This window comes from Plectropomus leopardus, chromosome 20 (genome assembly GCF_026936395.1).
Source record: "Plectropomus leopardus strain MGB_pleo_1.0 chromosome 20, ASM2693639v1, whole genome shotgun sequence".
NCBI lineage: Eukaryota > Metazoa > Chordata > Actinopteri > Perciformes > Serranidae > Plectropomus > Plectropomus leopardus.
Window position 1 is genome coordinate 17,745,893 of NC_142195.1, and position 20,176 is coordinate 17,766,068.

The window sequence follows — 20,176 nt, forward strand, 5'->3', positions numbered from 1 at the left end:
GCATCCGTCAGTAAAAACGCTTGTGTGAGATTGTCGATCGCTGTTGGAAGGTTTCCAAATCACCTAGAGTGACCTCGGGACTCTGTGGGAAAGCCGTGAAAAAGGTCAATGTTTTGCCTCTCCTTACTCATCATTTTTACAGAAGTGTGAGGCTGCTTTTTCCAGTTCAGCGTACCATCCTACTAATCATTTCACAGTGGCAAGAACATTTTATATCTGCCCAGCAGAATGACAGGGAACCCAGTATGGCAGAATGTCCCAGACATGGGACGATGGGAGCAAACAATGAATTTCTGGTGTTATTTGTTTCCTTGGACGGGATACTATGTAGTTTCTAGAAAAAATATGTCCTTTTCTTACATGCTGTGTATATGTTTTAGACCACAGCAACCTTGAACAGTGGAATTATATAATTTTAACCTTAACTTGGCCTCCAAATTCACATTAAGAAGGAAAAGAAAACATTTTCAAAGGGAAACGATGGTGTAGTTCTTCCTCCCATGTCGCCTCTTCTTCTTTCCCATTCCCACGCTGCCCCTTACCTGACTTACCACAATTCGAATCAAATCACTAGTGCCCGATTGGTTGCTCTGATCATGTGACCTACATCGGCCCTAAAAGCACCGCCTTTTGAGATTGGTCTAGGATTTTCCCATGGGAGCTGCATACAGAGCCAGTGCGGTGTGTGTGTGTTTGAGAACGTTAGGGAAAAATCTCCCACCCCCCTCCCTCTCTTTCCTACCTCCTCTCCGTTGTCCCCCTTTCTCTTTTTTTTTCCACTACCTCCCATCCTTTGAAACACAGTATCACACTTTAGATAGCCTTTGTTGTCACGGCAAGGAGCATTCTTTCTCTGGCGCGGCCACACGGAGTGTGAGAATGCAGGAGGTTCCCTGAAAAACACAGAACAAAAGACGGAGTAATGTAGCAACTGCCTAAAAGTTTGAATAAAAATAAGAAAAAAAAACTTTTTTTTTTTGGCTGATTTCATTTTCTGAGGCTTTTTGAGCTCAGCGTCCTTCTGTGGCCTTAACTTGCAAGAATTGTGAATCACATTCACAATCTTGCCCACAGTTTTTTCCTTTTTTTTTATATGTTCTCTGCTGCATCCACATAGACATGTGTCATTTCACACTAATGGAATACAATTTAGGAAATTAGGTGATAATAATAATAATAATAATAATAATAATAATAATAATGAATAAATAAATAAATTCCAGTAGTAATGAGAAGAAAAAAGAGAAAAAAACACATGACACTTAAGCTTAAAGAACAGAGGTGGTAAACACAAGAATAAACAGCAAAAAAGAGGAAAAGAAAAGCTCGATGGGGTTAAAGGTCAGGGCAGGATTTTAAAGCCAGATTTGAAATATAATTTGCTTGTAAATGCTGTCAAACTGTGAGGAAAAAACAATGCCATGGGAAGTAGTGGTAAAAGAAGACATGCACCTGAAAGACACATGTTTAAACCACCATCAATAATCTGGCAGTGCGGACCGGTTACATGCATCCTTTCTCTAAGAACTTCAAAAAGTCCATCTGACCTAAACAGACTAAAGCCACATGTCGTGCTTTTCGATGATCACAAACATGATATTTTGCCTGTGCAAACATGCCAAACTGTGATTGGTTTGACAACACTGTCAGTCTGATGCTTTCTGTGTCGCTAGACATGCAGGGGTTGCGGAGAAGGCACCTTCTCAGGCTCTCTGTGACAACTGCGTGCCTAAGAGCTTCAATTAAGTGGTGCTGTGGAAAAATCAAGTCTTCATGTACTACAGCAAGCCAAAAACAGAGATGTCAAACAAATCAGCCGGTTCAACCTGGACTCGAATCTTAAGTGACGGCACAGAGCTACAATCTGCGTTGATTAAAATATAATGTACCGCAAGACCATAGCGCTTTGACCAAGCTATTTTTTTGTGTCCATGAGAACCATTAATGCACTATAAAGCACTGATCACTCAAAAATATATTGTTGAAAATGCATCATTGTCATGATGTTACTTTCTAAATTTACATAACCTCACCTCCTTCATAGTGTCTTTGCTTTATTTAGTTGTCTAATAGATCTAAGTGGGATCCATGCATTTGTGTTTTGATTAATTATCGATAGAATTACTTCCATCCAGGTTGCGTGTGTGTGAGACGGTGTGTGTGTGTGCCTGCCTGTCCGTGGCTTAGCCTTGAGAGTTCAGAGCAGGTTCTGGCTTGCTCTACTCTGGGAAACTTTGAGCTGAGCAAATAGCTGGGTCTGTTTTCCTGGCTGCCGCCACACTCGTATGTGTGAGCCATGTGTATGCGCTGCGAGCACTTGTATGCATGTGGTCTATGTGCCTGTGCGAATTGTGAAGTGTTTTGTCTGTATGGTAAATTCTGTGTGTGTGTGTGTGTGTGTGTGTGTGTGTGTGTGTGTAAGACAGAATACAAAGAGGAGAATACAGAGTGTACTGAGGGAGAGATGAGCTTCATTCCCACAGACAAGACAGGAGATGACACCTCTGCTGTTCCCACACCTCCACTGTCTAGCCACTTTCTCCTGTCCTGACCTCAGTTACCGCAGAGGCAAACACAGCTCTGCATGTGCACACGCTCACACACATTGATGTGCCCATGATTTTCAGTCATTAAACTTTTGCTGGATAAAGAGAGAAAAACTTTAAAAGTGAGCCAGTAGTGGATCTTGCCTTGTGCGGTCTGTGAGCGAGGTTTGATTTACAGCCCACCTCTAAGTGGAATGCTGTTTGCTGGGTGGAGCTCAGGTGTGTTGACAAGGCTTTTAGCACTGACATGTTGTCAGGACGGCTTACAGACGAGTGTGTGTGTGTGTGTGTGTGTGTGTGTGTGTGTGTGTGTGTGTGCATGCATGTGTGTGTGTGTGCGTGCATGGTAGGGGCCGGCAAACAAGGGGTCACTAATGTCCCACCAGGGAGACCTTTACCATGAGAGCTGGGACAGCATGGACATGCGAACGTTACTGAGGCGTAAATGCTGTGTCTACACACACACACACACACACACACACACACACACACACTGATATGATCTTCCTTAGCACTTAGCCTCTTTAACACCAAAGTAACCACTCAGGGAAAATGGCTGTTTGCCATTGGTGTGAATGGGTCAAGGTTTTCATGCCCTAAAGACCCAAACACACCAAACCAACTGTACTGTTGCATCGCCTCATTTCGCCTGTGTTTCAGTCATTTAGCTGCATTTAATCAAAGGTTTTTGGTATAGTCTCTGTGGCACCAAAAGTAACACCTACAAAAAGGTACCTAGACCCTAGACTGTGAAGTGTCTCCACTGCAGACAGTACTCTCACATGTGGGCGGGGTTTTGTCACTCACTTCTTGTCCAGCAGCACTGGACATGCTCACTTTACAAAACTAATTGTGTCACTTTTTGTATGTACATGTACAAGTGCAACACCATAAATGCCTTTGAGGAAAGATTAGCTAAAACTGTGCGCAGTTTTCCCAATTTCAGTGATTTTATCTCAAATTTTGCCGCTCTATGACGGCAGGATTTTCACTTAACCTTCAGGGTGTAGCCATTTGGAAAAGTTACACACACTTGGTCAGACAGCACGTTGTATAACTTGTTTGTTTCACTTCAGCCTTTACAGTATCTATAGCTCCGGACGCAGGCTTGCCTGTTAAACTTGTGCTCTTTACCCCTGTGTCATACACTTGGTTTGTGTATAGTTGGGAACATAATAAGGGGTGAGAACCAGGGGGTGGACTTTATTGATTTTAATATTTAGTATGAAAACTTCTCCCTTTTATTGGAAAAAAAAATGTGAGAAAGAACACTTGCATCCCTTTTGGCCACAAACAGTTCAGTGTGTGCAGTGTAAACTTTTTGGTCTGTGATTAATAACTCTAGATTAGGTTTAATTCACAAGTACCCTTTTGGCAGTAGAAAGAGTTCATCAAGAAATTTCATTTGACATACAGTATCTATAATTCATTTTTGCCCAAAATGTCAGTTACGCCCGTCCACTAATCTGTATCTCACTAAGTTGCAATATTTGTGACATATTTCTTCTTCCTCGTATTTTTCTCCTCTTCATTTGTGATGAGTAAAAGCTCTTAAAAACACATCTTTTAACCCTGCTGATAATGACTGTTTTTATCTGTGTCCAGGCTTGTAACTGTGATCAGTACGTGGCAGTGCCCAGAAATGACATGGTCAGGATGCTTCAACAGAAAGGTCAGTCAAACCAAACAAAATCAAGAGGGTTCACTGTTAGTGGACTCCTTACCACAACATGTCATTTCATCTCACATCTTTGCTTCTTTTAGCGAATTTTACAACATGCTATGGCTACAAGGGGTGTAATGATCCTTCGATCTGGATCGTTATATCAATTCAATAATTTACGATGCAGTTTGATCGATGCAAAGTCTAAACACAGATCCATATTATCATATTTAGGATGCACCTTTATTTTGAAATTCTGTGTCACCATCAAACAGCAGCAGGCGGAAAACGGCAAGAAGCCAGAGAAAGACAATGAGGAGACAATGAGTTCGGTCTGTGGCCCCTTGCTTTGTGTCACCACCCCACCCCCCCCAAACGCTCTTCATTAGTCTTCATCAGTCTGATGAAGTCTAATCAAGAGCGTTTGTGCTTTTCATTTGGTGCATTAAATAAGTGATAACTTGCGGTGTGCGAGCCATTTTTTTCCTTTTTATTTTTCGGAAAAGTTTGCCTTCAGAGCTTTAAGCCAGTTAGCCCTGAAGTTTTAGGGGGGGCTGAAGGTTAACTTATCCCATGTGTTGTTTGGTGGAGTCAATTTAATGTAAACTTTACTGCAATTAATCGGTTACAATTATTTATAATTATTTATGTGATGTTTTAATCTTTTATGGTCAAATACAAAATAGAAACGGGTGGCAGCTTCTTCTGTAACAGATAGTTTTAAATGAGATGATATTGTTTTATATTGATGGCAGGCCCATAAATTGAACTGAATCAAAATCGTATCGTGGCAGACTTTGTGATTTCGGCAAATATCGGAATACCAAAATAAACTCATTAAATGTTGGTGTTCTGTTTGTAGGATTCCTGCAGGACCAGGACATCACTGACCACGCACAGCAACAGGAAGAGGAGAAGCTCGGTGACATTCTGACCTCCAGTGTGACCCCTGAAATCCCCAGGTATGTTCAGTGTCAGTGGGCCCCCCTCTCAGGGCTGGACCCCGACACCCTGACCTTTCCCGGGGGTGCACCCGTACAGCTCCACACTGTGCCCCCTGCCCTCCTGCCGAGGATACCACTCTTCTATGTCTGCACCAGATGTGGCAAGGTGTTCTGGGAAGGCTCCCACTTTGGCCGCGTCCTCTCTATGTTTCAGGACGTCTTACACATAACAGACGAGAACACTGATTCGGCTTCGGCAGCACAGCAGAACTGACGGATGTAGAGCTAGTTTAATGGTTCCTCAAACATCGTAAAATTTTTTGAAACATTTAGAACCTGGCTGTCATAAAATCCAATTAAATTGGCTCATATATGAGTTTTATTTTTATATTTTCTAATTGATGATAGAAGAAATTCATTTTCAATTAACAAATCGTTTAGATAAAAATTAGGTGCTAAGTAAACGGTAATCCCACTGGCCCTCTATGATGTTTATTTTTTATTGTTTTTAAACCTAAATCAACCAACTGTGCTGAGAGGTCCTGTTCACCATCTGGAAATAAAATTTGAAAGTTATACCAGAAAGGATGATGTAAAATCACAAGTTCTTTTTAGGTGCATATAGTTTTGACAGTTTTAAATCCATTTTGTTTATAAGAGTTTAAAACACACTGACCCAAAGACAGGTCACACGATGATCATGTTTTGACTTGGTCAGTTTTTGTTGTTGATTGTTTTCACTGTTATATCACATTTATGGTGATTTGTAGGCTGGATCTTATTAAGATCATTTGAATTGTTCCTCAATTCCTCATTTCTTCACTAAGAATTTATATCATCAATCTATAAAGTGCCACGTTTAAGTGGAAACCAGTCACTGTATGTAAAAATGGATGACGCGTCTCTGCTTATACCCACTGTACAAAAATGAAACCAAGGTTTCCTGAATACAGCCACGATAAACTAACATTCATGCTGGTCTATACAATCATCCCAGCCCTCCCTCCTGCGTTTCCATGTGGTACAATTGTGGGCGCTGCTGTCGCAAAGACACCTAGATCACTTTCTGTTTTCCTCTGAGCCAAGCAACTGACACAATATCCACAGATAGTTTGGCTGTTCCACTGTCCGCAGTTTCCACTACTGGGAATTACTGCAAGGAACTTACACTGACACTCTTTGGTAACAGGGACAGCTACCAATAGCTACCACAGAAACAAAAGCACTGTCCTCTTTCTGTTTTGTTTTTGCAATGGTGAATGCACTTTATCCAAATCGAGCCTTCATTTTCCTGGGAGATTTTATCGTGTGACAGACAAAATTGCATAATGAAAGAGTGGCTTATAGGAATCTTAACACTGATGGTGCCATTATTCGATAGCACATTTACTTCACAATAATAAGTTCAAGTTAAAAACCTGTTTATTTCCACTTTTTTCTCCATTCAACAGAAAAAAAAGTTAGTCAAATGGTGACAGGACTTCATTATTTGGTGTTGATATCAGTCTCTGGTACTGTATATTTTCATTCTCTGGGTTTGCATTTGTACAATGTTTAATTATTTAGCTTGAAGCTGAATATGTGTTAATAAAGTGCAACTCATTTCATTTGTTAATCGGAGAAATCACAGTTGTCTCTGTCAGTGTTCAGGTATTTTTAATATGTTTCTGAATTTGCAGAACAGATGGTTAAGAGCTAAGAGTGGACAGATTGATGAGATCATCTAAGCTTCACTGATGCCTGTCAGGTGTAACACTAACAGTGTGGGGGTTTCCTGCCCCGAGGCTGAAGAGCAGACGGGTCACCAAGTAACCCAACACACACACCACCCGAATCCCTTCATATTCTCTCCTACCTTCTACGGGGTTCCCGCAGATTGTCATGGACTAAAATTCAAACCGTTTCCATTCGTTTTTAAGATCCCATGATAATTTATTCCTTGTCCCGCAATTTTCAAACATATCAAATTCCGACATAATTTCAGCTAGTTGGCACATATGAAGGGAGAAAAGGGATGAACGTACATGATGGTAAACAAAATGTTGACGCACAATAGAGCTGTTACATTGACAGCTTCAGAAAATAAATTTTCCGTTATGGTACAGTATCCATACAAGATTACTGTAACAATTTTATTAAACACAAAAAAATTCCATGACTTTTATAAAACTTTCAATACATTTTTAACCATTTGAAACCTGGATCAACATTGATTTTCTTGTGCTGCATTTGAACCTATTTTTAGAGGAATGTCAAAGAAATGTCCCACAAACTGCAGGAAATTTGTAGATTTAGAATTTTTTTTATCAAAGCTGGGGAAATGCTTATGTATCTAAATTTATAACTATCAGAATTATATATATATATATATATATATATATATATATATATATATATATATATATATATATATATATATATATATATAAGATTATTTTACAGAATTATTATTTTTCAGGTAATTTTTTGGGGTTTGGGGGGTGTTACTTTACTTTGTCTTAACTCATTTTCAGGTAAGCTTTTACTTTTTACTAATTTTTTGCTTTTTTAGCTAATTCCTCCTAACAAATTGCTCTTTGCTTTCTTCCCATTTACGAAAGTAATCAAGCCAATTTGCTTGGGTTTCAAAAGTTAGTAATTCTAGGACTTTTCCCAAATTTTTAATGATTTTTACTTATTCCTTGTTTTTTCCAGTCCTGGAAAATGTGATTGTGAAGTTCCATGCCTTATCCAGGTTTTTTCATGACCGTGGGAAACCTGCTTCTAACTCTCCTTTGTTCAAAAACCTAACATTGGATTTGTGCGATTCCAGAAAATGCAGCAAAGTGCTTTCAGAGATCTAAGATGGAAAATTCTGCAATTAAAAATGTTCTGGATAAGTGCGTAGTATGCATTTTGTTGAGACATTAGAAGTTACAATCTTTTTACACTCGTAAAATGTTAAGAAAGCCTAACCACAGCCACATGTGCGCTTTATTTAATTGATCGCTCAACTTGCATAGAACAAGCCAGAGACAGGTCATACCGTGGATCACTGAGGTAAATGTGTTTTCAGTGTGTTTGAGTCACAGCGGCTGCACAAAAGTCAAAGATTTGAACCTCAGGATGATTTAGTAGTGACTCTGGATAATAAATAACATTTCCTCAGGACATTTAAGGTGAAAGCATTTCTCCAGAACATGCACTCTATAACCTGATTATCATATTATGAATAGAGTTTACAGACGTAAAGTGTTTAATGTGTGACAGCTGAAATACTTGGAAAACTGCGTTCACAAGCTGTCAGTTTGCTGCTGCCCGATCTTTATTACTACAAGCAGTGGAAACAGAAATTACTCTGGAATGAGGTGTTATCTAACCAAATGTTCTTCCTTTCCAAACTCATTTGGAAGAAGTGGATATTTTTCAACATCACAGCAGGTCACATGTAAGTAATCTAAGACCATTTACCAGTTGCATAACCTTGGGCGCATTACAGTGTGAAGGTGTTGGGCTTCTTGTTTCACTAAATAATGTCACACCATTAATAATGCAGTGAGGACATTAGAAGTATTGTCGTCTCTGAAGCACAATGTTACAGTATTGAGTATCTGTGGCATTGAATGTGAAATTTACTGTCCATTTTTGTGAGTGCTGCTGGATGAGCAGCATCACAGCCTGGTCACATGTTGAAGGTAAATCTAATGTCAAGCTACAGGAGGAAACTGTCTCATTCATAGATCACTGGATTACTGTCTGAGACATGATTTAGTGCCCTGACACACCAGGCTGACACTGAACGACAGCTGTCGATGAGTGTGTGAAGCCCCAGTTTTTGTGGTGCGCACTGTTGGCACTAGTCGGATCTGGACGACTTTTTTTTATTTTTTTCCCGGCAGATTCAGCACATTTAATTGGTGTGAGAGCTAGCTGAGTCTGACGGTAAATGAAGAAACGGAAATGGAAACAATTAAATTGGGATTGAAACAAACTTTTATATTAGGTAGGACTATTTCTTTAGCCATTGAGTTCTTAAGCAGAAAATTGTCATAATTGTTTATGGGTTTGTTTGTTTTGTGCTTCTGCAGGCACATGATAAATATCCTTTGTTCCGTCAACAGTGGGTTGTGTTGCTCATGCGCCGACTGGCAAAGTAGCATCTTGAATCCATCGTGTTTCTCTTTTTTAATGATTAATACAGACTACCGCCACTTCCTGGTATGGAGGGATATTTCCTTTCATGCAGCCATGTAACATACATTGACGGTTGGCTGTAGCCTTTGTAGCAACTTTTTGGTGACGAGAGGCGACTCAAAAGTTGGTTTTTATCGCTTCTGGTTCTTTGCTGGTTTGGTGTGTCTGCACCTTTGTTGGTTCTCAAGCAGAGTATTCTGTTTTTCTAAGCTTGAGATGTTTTAGTTTAAGACTTTTAGCATAATTACATTGTGAATTTAAAGCTTTGTAATATTTGATACTTCACCAACTTTTGTAGCCTACTACTTTCTAACAGGGCACAGAATACCAAAAAATACCAAACACCTGACTTTGATTACAGTCACACTTACAGTCATTATAAAAAAAATATCTGGACCCATTTAATTACAGACATAGATAATTCACACATGTGCATTTGAATCCAGCAATAAAAATATGAAAGTTGCAGAGAACTTCAAATTTTACAAATGTAAAAACATTTACTTTCTGATGAAAAAAAATCACCAGAAAGCAGAAAATGTCATGTTTGGTGCTCAGTGTTTTGGCAGAAGACCCCCAAACCACCTGTTTAATATGTGTGTAAACAAATCCTACAACCTTGCAAATGTCATTCAATTAATATATCCCTCATTCATTCGAGCATTAAGATAAGGGGAACAGGTTTCCAACACTCTCAGTATTAGACTTTACGCTGTGGAAAAGGGTTAATGACAAACTGGGTGCATGAGTGATCTTGCCAGCAGGAGATGGCCGTTGAGATCATCCACAGAGGAGAGACTGGCCTGATCCTTATCAGCGGGACATTAGGCTACATTATAAGGGAGGAAGAAATCTCTTTCCTTAAAATTGGGGTTGAACAACATGCCTGTTGTTGGAAATTTCTTCAAATCCAGGAATATAAAATATTGACACATTGCCTTGCGCTTTTTTAAGCAGACTGTATAATAACTACAGTAACATTAATCTACCCTCAAATAATTTTATTGCCATTAATGAAGTCGACACCCTAGCTCCGAAATAAGCCCCTTTCTGTGAGTCTTGTCCCGTCCTTGTCCGGGTGGTCGCAGCCCCTGCCTCTGTGCGCAGAGCGCGAGCTTTCTGCTGCAGCACCGTGTTATTTGATCCTTGCTCTTTCTTTGCTGGGAAGAAAAGCTCGCCTCTTTCCCACGCTCTGAGGACACGTGGTACCCGGAATGAATTGGATTCAGAGGGTCCTCCCTCCCGGTAACACGTCATCGTCTCTCACTCTCTCTCTCTCGTGCAACATGCCCTTTGGCATAAATTTACAAACGCAACATCGCCGAAATGTAATTATTAAAAAAACGACATTTTTATACGACACCATTTCTTTCTTGTATATAACTATTCGTGAGTTTTCCGACCTGGACTCTTCTCTTAAGAGGTGTGCATGTGCGCAACAGAGGCTCCTCCCGTCTTGTCTGGCCCCGGCTGCCCCGGTTGCCCCGGCTCTCGGCGCCAAAACTCGGCACAGCGCACCGATCTCTCCGGCGCAAGACATCCATGCAACCCTGCACGACTCTGGGTTCTCTCTAGAACAAAAACACGCCTTGTTTATCAACATACAGCAATAGAACAGAGATATGGCTGCAAAACAGGACCAGAATAGACTTGTATTATCTTTGTATGACCAGTTTGAGGATAATTGGCCTCAGCTGACTCCACAAAACCTGACTGTCCTCATTAAAGGGTCGATTAATGCAAATTATGGCTTAAGCTTTTAAGAAGAAAATTAAACATAAGGTGCTGTAAAGCATGAGACAACATAAAAGAGAGTGGAAGATCCCCTGCAGCCCACACAGGGGTCCTGGCCAAAATGCTCTGAAATCCTAGAAACATGCTAAAGTCCTAGAAATTTCCTAAAATCCCAGGGATGTGCACAAATCCTAGAAATGACCTAAAATCCAAGAGACATGCTAAAATCTTAGAAATGTCCTAAAGTCTTAGAAACGTGTGGCGCTGCTGTTACTGGCCCCTGGCTTCCTGTCATTTTTGGAAAAGTGGCCCCCAAAGCAAGCCAAATGTGTATCCCTTTTTTATTGTTTATGGCAGGCTGTCAGATTTTTAAATGATAAAATAATAGTTTAAAGTATGTCAGCACTGCTTGAAGTAACACAACAGCCTCATGATAGTATCTGGGTTTGGCTGCGTCCCAGACACACATTACCCAGAGAGACTCAGGAGTGAAGTGGTGGTGGGGGGGCAGAGAGAGGAGAGCAAATGCCACAGAGTTTGGGGGAGAAACTCATCCAATCGCAGAAACGTTTGGCTCCTGCGGTCTGTGCAAATGTTTTCCAAGTGTCCAGACGCACTGCAGCCAAAAGCTCTGATAGCGGACAGATGTTCCTGATTTTCCAGAAGATGTTCTGCACCATTCAGTAACCCCGTGGAAAAAAAACGTATATGTAACAAACGCAATGAAAAGTTTTAATGATCCTAAAAATACCAAAATCAGATGTGAAGAAGTGACTAATACACTGTGAGCTTTTTAAGCTGCAAACTCCGGTATGCCCATGCAAGTGAATGCATATCATGAACGTGTAGAGAGACACATCTGTTGCCGTAGCTTACATTAAAAGGTCTGAGTTAGGTATTCACCACATTTCTAGGAATGAGTCAGAGACGCAGTCTTTGTTTTTGAGCATTTGCAGCTGTGGGCCACTTGTCACAGAGGAACAAACAGCACAAGCAGTCACACAGTCACCTGCGAATGAACACAAAAGTGTCCAAAACAGATGAATCATCCCACAAACTGTTTGGGGTATTGTCCAACATTAAGTCCTAAAGTCAAAGTATGACGAACATCTATACAACAGAAATACTTGTTTCTGATTGGGTGTCAGGTGTTTGATTAATTTCTATAGTATACCGGGACACCAGGCATGTATGTTGACTTAAACATAAACATAGCTACAACACTATACCAGTTCACTCACCAAGTCAATCTTATTTATATCAACTGCTTTGCCCACGGCCCACTTTTTCCAAAATGACGGACAGCCAGGAGTCAATTCATAAACAAAAGGAGGACAGATCATAAAAAAAAATATTTATAAGATAAAATGACTGAACATTAAAAAATGAAGGCAAACGTATCAGTCTCTTTTTCCTTTCAACACCCTCTATCCCGAAACTACTTACATACTTTACAAAACTGGATCATTTTTTGCCTTTGTGACCTCGATAATGCACCTTAGGGTTTCCTGTTATTTAAAAAAATGTACTTGTTAAGATATGATTTGGACCAGAAGTCTACTGTTGTCAACTACTTTTGAGGCGATAAGTGTTATGACTTTAACTCACATTGGGCTAATTACTTTTAATGGTTTAATGTATTCATTAATGTTATTAAATAGTGAAAATAAACAGTAACCCACTTTTCTGGGGACCCTCTGAAGCTCCCATAAGCTCAAGAGACAGAACTGTATTTTTTATCCTTTTTTGAAGTTTTTGTAGTAGTTCCAAGTTAGTTGTCGTGGTAACGTCACTTGAAGCATACATTTATATCTGTGGTTTAATAAACAAGCTTGTGCAGTTCTTTGAGCTGTGGATAACCTGTTTACATGTTTCAGGTGTCACCATTCATGACTTAAATGGACACCTGAAAGTCAAAGTCAAAAAAACAGGGACACTTAACTTGCTTTGCTTGGGGGCCACTTTTGCAAAAATGAATGGGGGCCAGGGGCCAGTCACAGTAACACCATACAAGATTTTAGGACATTTCTAGGATTTTATCAGGATTTTAGGACATCACAAATGTTTCCAGGAGTTTAGGACGTTCTAGAATGTTAGGGCATTTCTACGATTTTAGGACATTTCAAGGATTTTAGGACAATTCTAGGATTGTAGGACTTTGGGGGTTAGCCAGGACCTTTGTCCAGGCTGCAAGGCATCCTCCACTGGCACCTTTTCAATAAACTAGCTCTATTTTTATGCTGTTTGGTGCACTTTGACACCTTATATATAGACTTAAAGTACAAAAACAATTCCCAGTTTGAATCATTTTTTAATTGTGAATTAGAAAATGGTTGGGGACCCACCAAGCACCCTATCAGGGGCCAGATTTAGCCCGCAGCCTGTCAGTTGAGTATCACTTTAACGAACATACTCCATAATGCACTCAAAATGTGTATATAGGAAATAATTAACCTTTCGAAATATTCCTGCAGATATGTTTTCAGTCATAGTTACAGATTTCTTTAGAATAAAACCGTTTGTGACCTTTCTGTGTTGGATCTGTGCTGCTGTCTCTCCCACGCTGACGCACAGATGCATGCTCGCACTGGGCCACAGACGTGCGCCAAATGTACAGTTCAGAGTGTGGGAAAACGAGGACAGTGTGAAAACCACCAAACCATCAGAGCGGAGAGCGGTTTATAAAGTGTTGCATATGAGATGAAGTTTGGGGCCGCCAAATGGAGCAAACGACCCGAGAGAAGCTGCATGTAACCTGGTGCGGTTCTCTCTCTCTCTTCTCATCTATCCAGCTCCGTCGCTTTCACATGCGCTCTCTGTCTGTTTCTGTCTATCAATATCTATCAGCACCTTCACTGTGTCGTTCTCACTCTATCTCTGTCACACACACACACACACACTCACATACACACACAGGCACCCAGTTCCCACGGTGGTGGTGGGGGCTGAGCGGCGTGTCAATCTGCGCACAGCGTCACCTCTTTTCACTTGCAAAAAGGAAGTAGCGCAGGGGCTTTTGTTATTCGAAGTCCCGCAGTCTAAAACAACTGGAATATATCCGCAGTTTATGATTCAAGCAGCCTCCTATAATCTCCTCCTCAGGGGTGTTTTTACATGGTTTGGGATTTACTGTCTCTACCATTTGGTTCGGAGGTAATCTAGGGGGGACGCACACCTCTTACAACCACCTAAAACTACATTTATATGTCTTCCTTGAGCCTCAACAATTTGGAGAATTATACTCTTAATTGTAACTTTACGTGCCAAAATCCTCTGGGTCGGAAGTGGCTTTTACGCACAGGCTTGAGTCAGCTTTGTGCTCATTTTTATCTCATACTTTTGCACAAATCATTCAAATTTTGACTGACATTTGTCTCAGGCTGACGCTGCAGAGAAAGTTGTGGCATATAGATGTAAACTACACTCTCTCCTCTGTGTCATTGGCAGCTTCTTTTTCTGCCCCACTTTAGCATAAAATGACGTTAATACAGTTCAAATACGTAAAACAAGACATCTCCAGGTGCAGTCCGCAAGCCAATGATTACTTTTTCCTCTCTTTTAGGACGTGAAATCTTATCTCAGTCTTAGCAAGCGAAGAAGAGGAAGGACTGTGTTTCACCCTTTTCACCGGTTATGAGAGTCAAAAATTAAACAGTGCATAGGCATAAGGTCGTATTTGAATCTTTTTTAAAACATATTTTTATTATTTTCAAAACAAGGCTCACGGTACCACAAAAACAAATCCATCAGACACAGTAGTTATATGGTATAATCTATAATGTAACATTAAAAAATGCATTTGATGTAAAATAACATACAGAGGTAGATAAAAGATTTTTTTTTTTTAAAAAAATCATGTTTTTTTTGTTTGTTTTTTTAAAGAACAAGAAATGTGGCAGTGTGGGAATCTCATGTGGCATATGGTATAGTTTGAATATGTTTAAATAAAATGGTTATTTTTATTTCATTTTCAGTTACTTTTCATGACTAAATCCTCTCCGATGCTTTATAGTCGCAATTTGCATCGATTTCAAGAGACGTGGAGAAGCTTGATTGACTTTTTCCTCCAAGTTCCTGTCGCTGTTAATCCAGAGGATGATCCTTTGCATCATGTCTGCTCTCTCAGCGCTTCACAGCTCTGGCAGCACCATGCCTCTGGCTTTCAGTCCGCTTCCTGGGGTCGGCTGCAGGAGATCGGATATATGGAGCTCCCCATCATATTGCTGCGGGCGGCTTGTTTAATATTTTCTGCAGCAACATTTGGCTCCCTCCTCGGAAGACCACGCCTCCTCCCTGCAGATTCACAGGGTCCCCTGATCCCTCCCCCTAACCGAGCCGACAGCCTATAACCTCCCCGGGTTTCCGCCCATTCCTCCACAGTTGATTCTTTGGGATGGCATTGTCATGCAAATAAAGGACGCGTAAAATATTCCCTCAGAGCGCAGCGCAGGGCAGAAACTCACACGGACCGCGCGGAGGACACAGACCGGGCCACACGGTGGATTTGTATCGTTTTTCGTCGCTACGGACCCGTCCATCTGTCACAGGTAAGTCCCAAAATCTGCAGCGGATCTCATTTCCGCACATATTCCGTGGCAAATTCAAGCGAGCGTGTCCGTGCGTAAAACGTGTGCGCACGGAGGTCTCCGCTCTCACGCTTGGATGTGCCGGAATGTGGGGCAGTCTGTCGGGATTCATGCGGACTTTTCTTGTCCTTTTTGTCTTTCTTAGACACCCTGGCCACATGAGCAGCGAGGGACGTGTAGCCAGGAACCAGGTTTAAGGAAAACCTGCGGAGGCTGCCCTGTGGAGATAGTGGTCATACTTCCAATTTCCCCGAGTGAAGTCGGAGGTGTCTCGTCTCCATCCCCTGCTATAGGCTACCTGCTGCTGCTACAGAGGGGGGACTACACGTCTACAGACTCCTGGATCGCTTCCCCTTATGTTTTAGGGATTTTAGGATCTCTCAAATATTAACATTTTTTTGCACACCAAGTGTGTTATTTCCTCTCTTGTCCTTTTTGGGATATATCCAGTGATCTTTTTTCTCTTCTAGTACTTCAAAGTGCCTTAATAACTGGTTATAATCCAGTGTAACTGTGGCATTGTCACCAGACCAGAGACGCTCAACAGGGAGAAGACGATTATTATCAGCTTTAGCGCCCAGGCAGGATTACTGGTTCCCCACCCTCAGCGAGCTGCAACCATGAGCCAGGCGGATGTGTCGACTTGCTCCGCGCCGCAGAGGGTTTTCCAGGAGGCGGTGAAGAAGGGCAACACCAAGGAGCTGCACTCTTTGCTGCAGAACATGACAAACTGCGAGTTCAACGTCAATTCCTTCGGGCCAGAAGGACAGACGGCGCTGCACCAGTCTGTCATAGACGGCAACCTGGAGCTGGTAAAACTGCTGGTGAAGTTTGGTGCAGATATCCGGCTGGCCAACAGGGAAGGGTGGAGCGCTTTACACATCGCCGCCTTCGGGGGCCACCAAGACATTGTGCTATACCTCATCACCAAGGCCAAGTACTCCTCTGGCGCCCGGTGATCTGTCTCTGCTGTCAGGTAAAAAAAAAAAGTCAGAAAACAACAAGTGGAAAACTGCAACACACGGGAAAGCCAGGCTCTTGTCAAAGCGAAAAAACTGCCATTATCATAGTTGTGCCAAATTAAATTTTTGAAAAACAGAAAAAAATAGACCTGCACAGTAATCTTCCCTCAGTGTAAACCAAACGGGGTCCTCTCTGCACTCCCGAGCTTCACACACAGCGCTTCAATCTTTAACAACGCCATCTCGGTGAGTTTGTTGGTACTAAAGCTTTCCTCTTGAATGTGTATACTAGATCTCCACTATAAAAGAAGCCAGTGTCTGTGTGTGTTTGGACTCCAGAGTGCAGATGGCCCAGTTTTTTTATTCTCTATCCACGACCTCCCATCCCCAGTTGAATAGTTTCTTTGTGGAGGGGGGCTGTTGCACTGCAAAACCTGACATGTTGACTTTAATTTAAAGAATTTAGGAAACCGATTGCCATGAAAAATGTAAGTAAATATAACTATTCATCTTATTTTGTGCTTATTTTATATCTATTTGTTAAGTTCAATCAAAATGTATTCAAACTTACTTATTCTGTTAAGTTGTGACTTGAAATGATAAGCTTAATTAAATTGATTTTTGCACGTTTTAGCAACTTCAGTATACCAAGTTTTCTGTGCTTAACTTCTATATTCTGCTCGATGCAAACTAGTCATGTTTGTATATTCGTAAAAATGGTAACAAAGCAGAATTGGCAGATCTCCTAATTTCATCATCCTCTTTGAGATGATCAAGTTAAGTCAGACCAACTTGGTTCACTGAAGCTGCTAACACTTAGAAACAACTAGGTAATTGAAGTTGCCATGTTTAAGTTGCTACAACTTCACAAAATTAAGTACACACCACAAAATATTAAGTAAACCTTAACAATTAGATATGAAAAAATAAACACAAATGAAGATAGTTATATTAACCTTTTCAAGTTTATTTTAAGTAAGATCAACATGTCAGATTTCTACAGTGTGCTCCTCATTGTTCACTTGTAAAACCCTTTTAAGTTATTTTATATGAAATACGGCACTTGATGGCTGCATGCTGGAATATCTGAAAGGGAAGACACATGAACAAGAGAAGAAGGGTTGCCCTCTGTTGGCTACCAGAGGTCTGTTTTCTTTATGATTTTTTTTTACTCAAAGAGCGGCATTATGGCTATCCAACACGCTTTCAGATGTGTAATCATTATGTAGCAACAAGTGGCTCCATCATTGTTGTGAAGTACTGTACACAATAGCTTTACTTTTTGTTTTTTAAAGAGAGCTGCTCTCCATGCAGATCTTGCCAATGCTGGCGTCCAACTTTTTTCAGGCCAGTTTGAGACCACTTTGCCGATGGTCATTGTGTTATTATTAAGAAAAAAACCGCTGCTTTCGCTTTGTATCAAAAAAATTTGGAATTCACTTTATAATCTCCTTTCAGTATTTTATTAACATCCTAGTCATCACTGTGAAAGCAGGCTGGGTTTTTTTTATTTATGAAGGTACATTGAGAAGATTTTGAATATGTTGTGGTTCTTCTTAAAATAAAATCTATATAAGTAGGGTGACTCAAGCTGCTTCAGACTCGTAGTATAATCTGTCCCGTGTGGAGGTAGACCTGCCACTCCCCCCCTCATCTACCCAGAAACCCCTCTGTTAAAGCCCTCAAGAGGACCCCCCCCCTCCCCCCATCACCCTCCTTTCCCATTAAAAGGACTTTGTTTGGTTGCCTTTTGCCAGCTACCTCGACTATAAAGTATTCTCAAGTCTCTCACCACTCTGCCACGTTGTTTAGAGGAGATTCACACTTTGTGATCGCCTGCATGCCAGTATGTTTTATTTTGTAGCCTAACAAGACAGATGGACTTCAGAAGATGCAATGCATCCTCAGTCGGGACAGTTTATTTTACACTACAACCAAACCTGTCAAGCAATGCATCGTTTTTCTGCAAGGGAGTCTGTGGTTCTCTCTCACACACACTGCCATTGTTTCCCTATAAATCTTTTTCTCTCTCTGTCTTCATCTTTGTTTCCAGTCATACAAAAACAAAAGGAATTGCATCGCATGACTTTTAATGCAGGGAGTTTTATTGCACAAAAATGCGGAGCCTTGTGCGCCCCCAGTGTTTGTACGGGGTAACTGCAGGAGCCAAGGCTTTGGAATAGTTACTACTACTGAGCAGGACCCTAATACTGTTGGACGATGAAGACTTTTAACAACACATGACTATTTCAGGATGTCACAGAAAAAAAGGAAAAATTGGTTTCATAAACTTGCCTGCTGCATTTTGAAAGTCATGGCACCCTAACATTTGTATCAATGCTGCTTGTATGTTTCTTTTTTTGTTGTTAATGTTGTTTTTTTTTCTTTTTAAGCCTACTGCTCAAACAGTTGTATAGAGGCGTCACAGGTTCACCTCACGAGAAGCTGCTGAAAGAAAGAGAGTGTGCTTTTTTTTTAAAGTGTGTTTGTGTGATTGTGTGCTTCTCATGAGGGGCCCCTGTGTTGCTGTTTTTTAAGATCTTCCCATTTGAAAACCTGGAACAATTACAAGAAGCGATAGATTCAGTACATCAAGATTGGTATCAGGCCACAAATTAAATATGCATCGCTTGTCTTAAACTTGATGTTTTATTTCTCTTTTTTTTTCTTTTTTTTTTTTTTGAATATTGCACTGATGACTGTTGTTGAAAAGTTGGCTTTTATGTGTCAACATTTTATTTTTTTTTCTGAATAGAAAAAAACAAACACAGCAAAATACTATTGTATAAATATATGCTCCAGGTGATGTCCTAATGTGTGTGTTACTTTGTGGAAAAAACATGATGTTTTTTTTAACAAAGATGCGTGTATCTCTGTGATTGGGTGTATGTATATATACATATGGATATATATATCGACGCTGATGATGATGATGATATCTTGGGGCACTTTCTTTTCTGAAGTGCTGTCTTCCTGTTTTTATTGAAAGGGGAATAATACATTTGATGGTAAGATCATTGTAACATGATTAAAAAAATTGCACGGTTGTGTGGTTGTTTGGCTTACCAGGGTCATAACATTTATGATGTAAGGAGCCAGCTGCCGGATTGGTGTACATGAGTGAGATGATTTTTTTTTTTTTAATTAAAAAGAGAAAAAAAGTGCCGACTTCTTTGGACCAAGTTGTGTTTCTGGTCTTGCTTCATTTCAAGCAAGAGGAAACAGTGATGCAGATGTTCCATCATGTTTGATTTTGTTTGTATTCTTTTATTTTTTGAACGTTTGTAACACTGTGATGATGACGTGACGTCATGTGGAGATGAGTGCTGTATTATTTTTGTACGTTTGTGTACAAGCCAGTAAAGAAATCATTAAACTCAAATTCTCTGTGTATGCATACATTTCTTCCTCATCCCTTAAAGGGATAGTTAAGAATTTTTGAAGTGGAGTTGTATGTCCTATTTATCCATTGATAATGTATTAAAAACAACAGGTGCCAGTCGGCACACCTGCAGTTTTGCGAGGTAGGCTGGAGTCCAACATAGAAAGTGGCAAACTCCTGCTGTGG

At 40.6% G+C, this 20,176-nt stretch overlaps 2 protein-coding genes across 2 annotated transcripts in view; both read left to right on the top strand.

The window, feature by feature from the left end:
* The window catches only part of exd3 (exonuclease 3'-5' domain containing 3), a 53,856-nt gene extending 47,088 nt beyond the window's left edge, over positions 1–6,768 (top strand). The window contains exons 20-21 of the mRNA XM_088071008.1: positions 4,152–4,218; positions 5,072–6,768. Of these exons, the coding sequence (XP_087927134.1) occupies positions 4,152–4,218; positions 5,072–5,427 (423 nt within the window). The 3' untranslated portion in view covers positions 5,428–6,768. The remainder of the gene's footprint in view (positions 1–4,151; positions 4,219–5,071) is intronic.
* An 8,552-nt stretch (positions 6,769–15,320) lies between these two features.
* nrarpa (NOTCH regulated ankyrin repeat protein a) lies at positions 15,321–19,990 on the top strand. The gene is made up of 2 exons (XM_042509638.2): positions 15,321–15,607; positions 15,792–19,990. The coding sequence occupies exon 2, from the start codon at positions 16,267–16,269 to the stop codon at positions 16,603–16,605; it is 339 nt and encodes a 112-aa protein (XP_042365572.1). The 5' UTR covers positions 15,321–15,607; positions 15,792–16,266; the 3' UTR covers positions 16,606–19,990.
* The last annotated feature ends 186 nt before the right edge of the window (positions 19,991–20,176 follow it).

Coding starts and splice junctions, on each gene's coding strand:
- nrarpa (XM_042509638.2), top strand. CDS start 16,267: ATGAGCCAGGCGGATGTGTCGACTTGCTCCGCGCCGCAGAGGGTTTTC.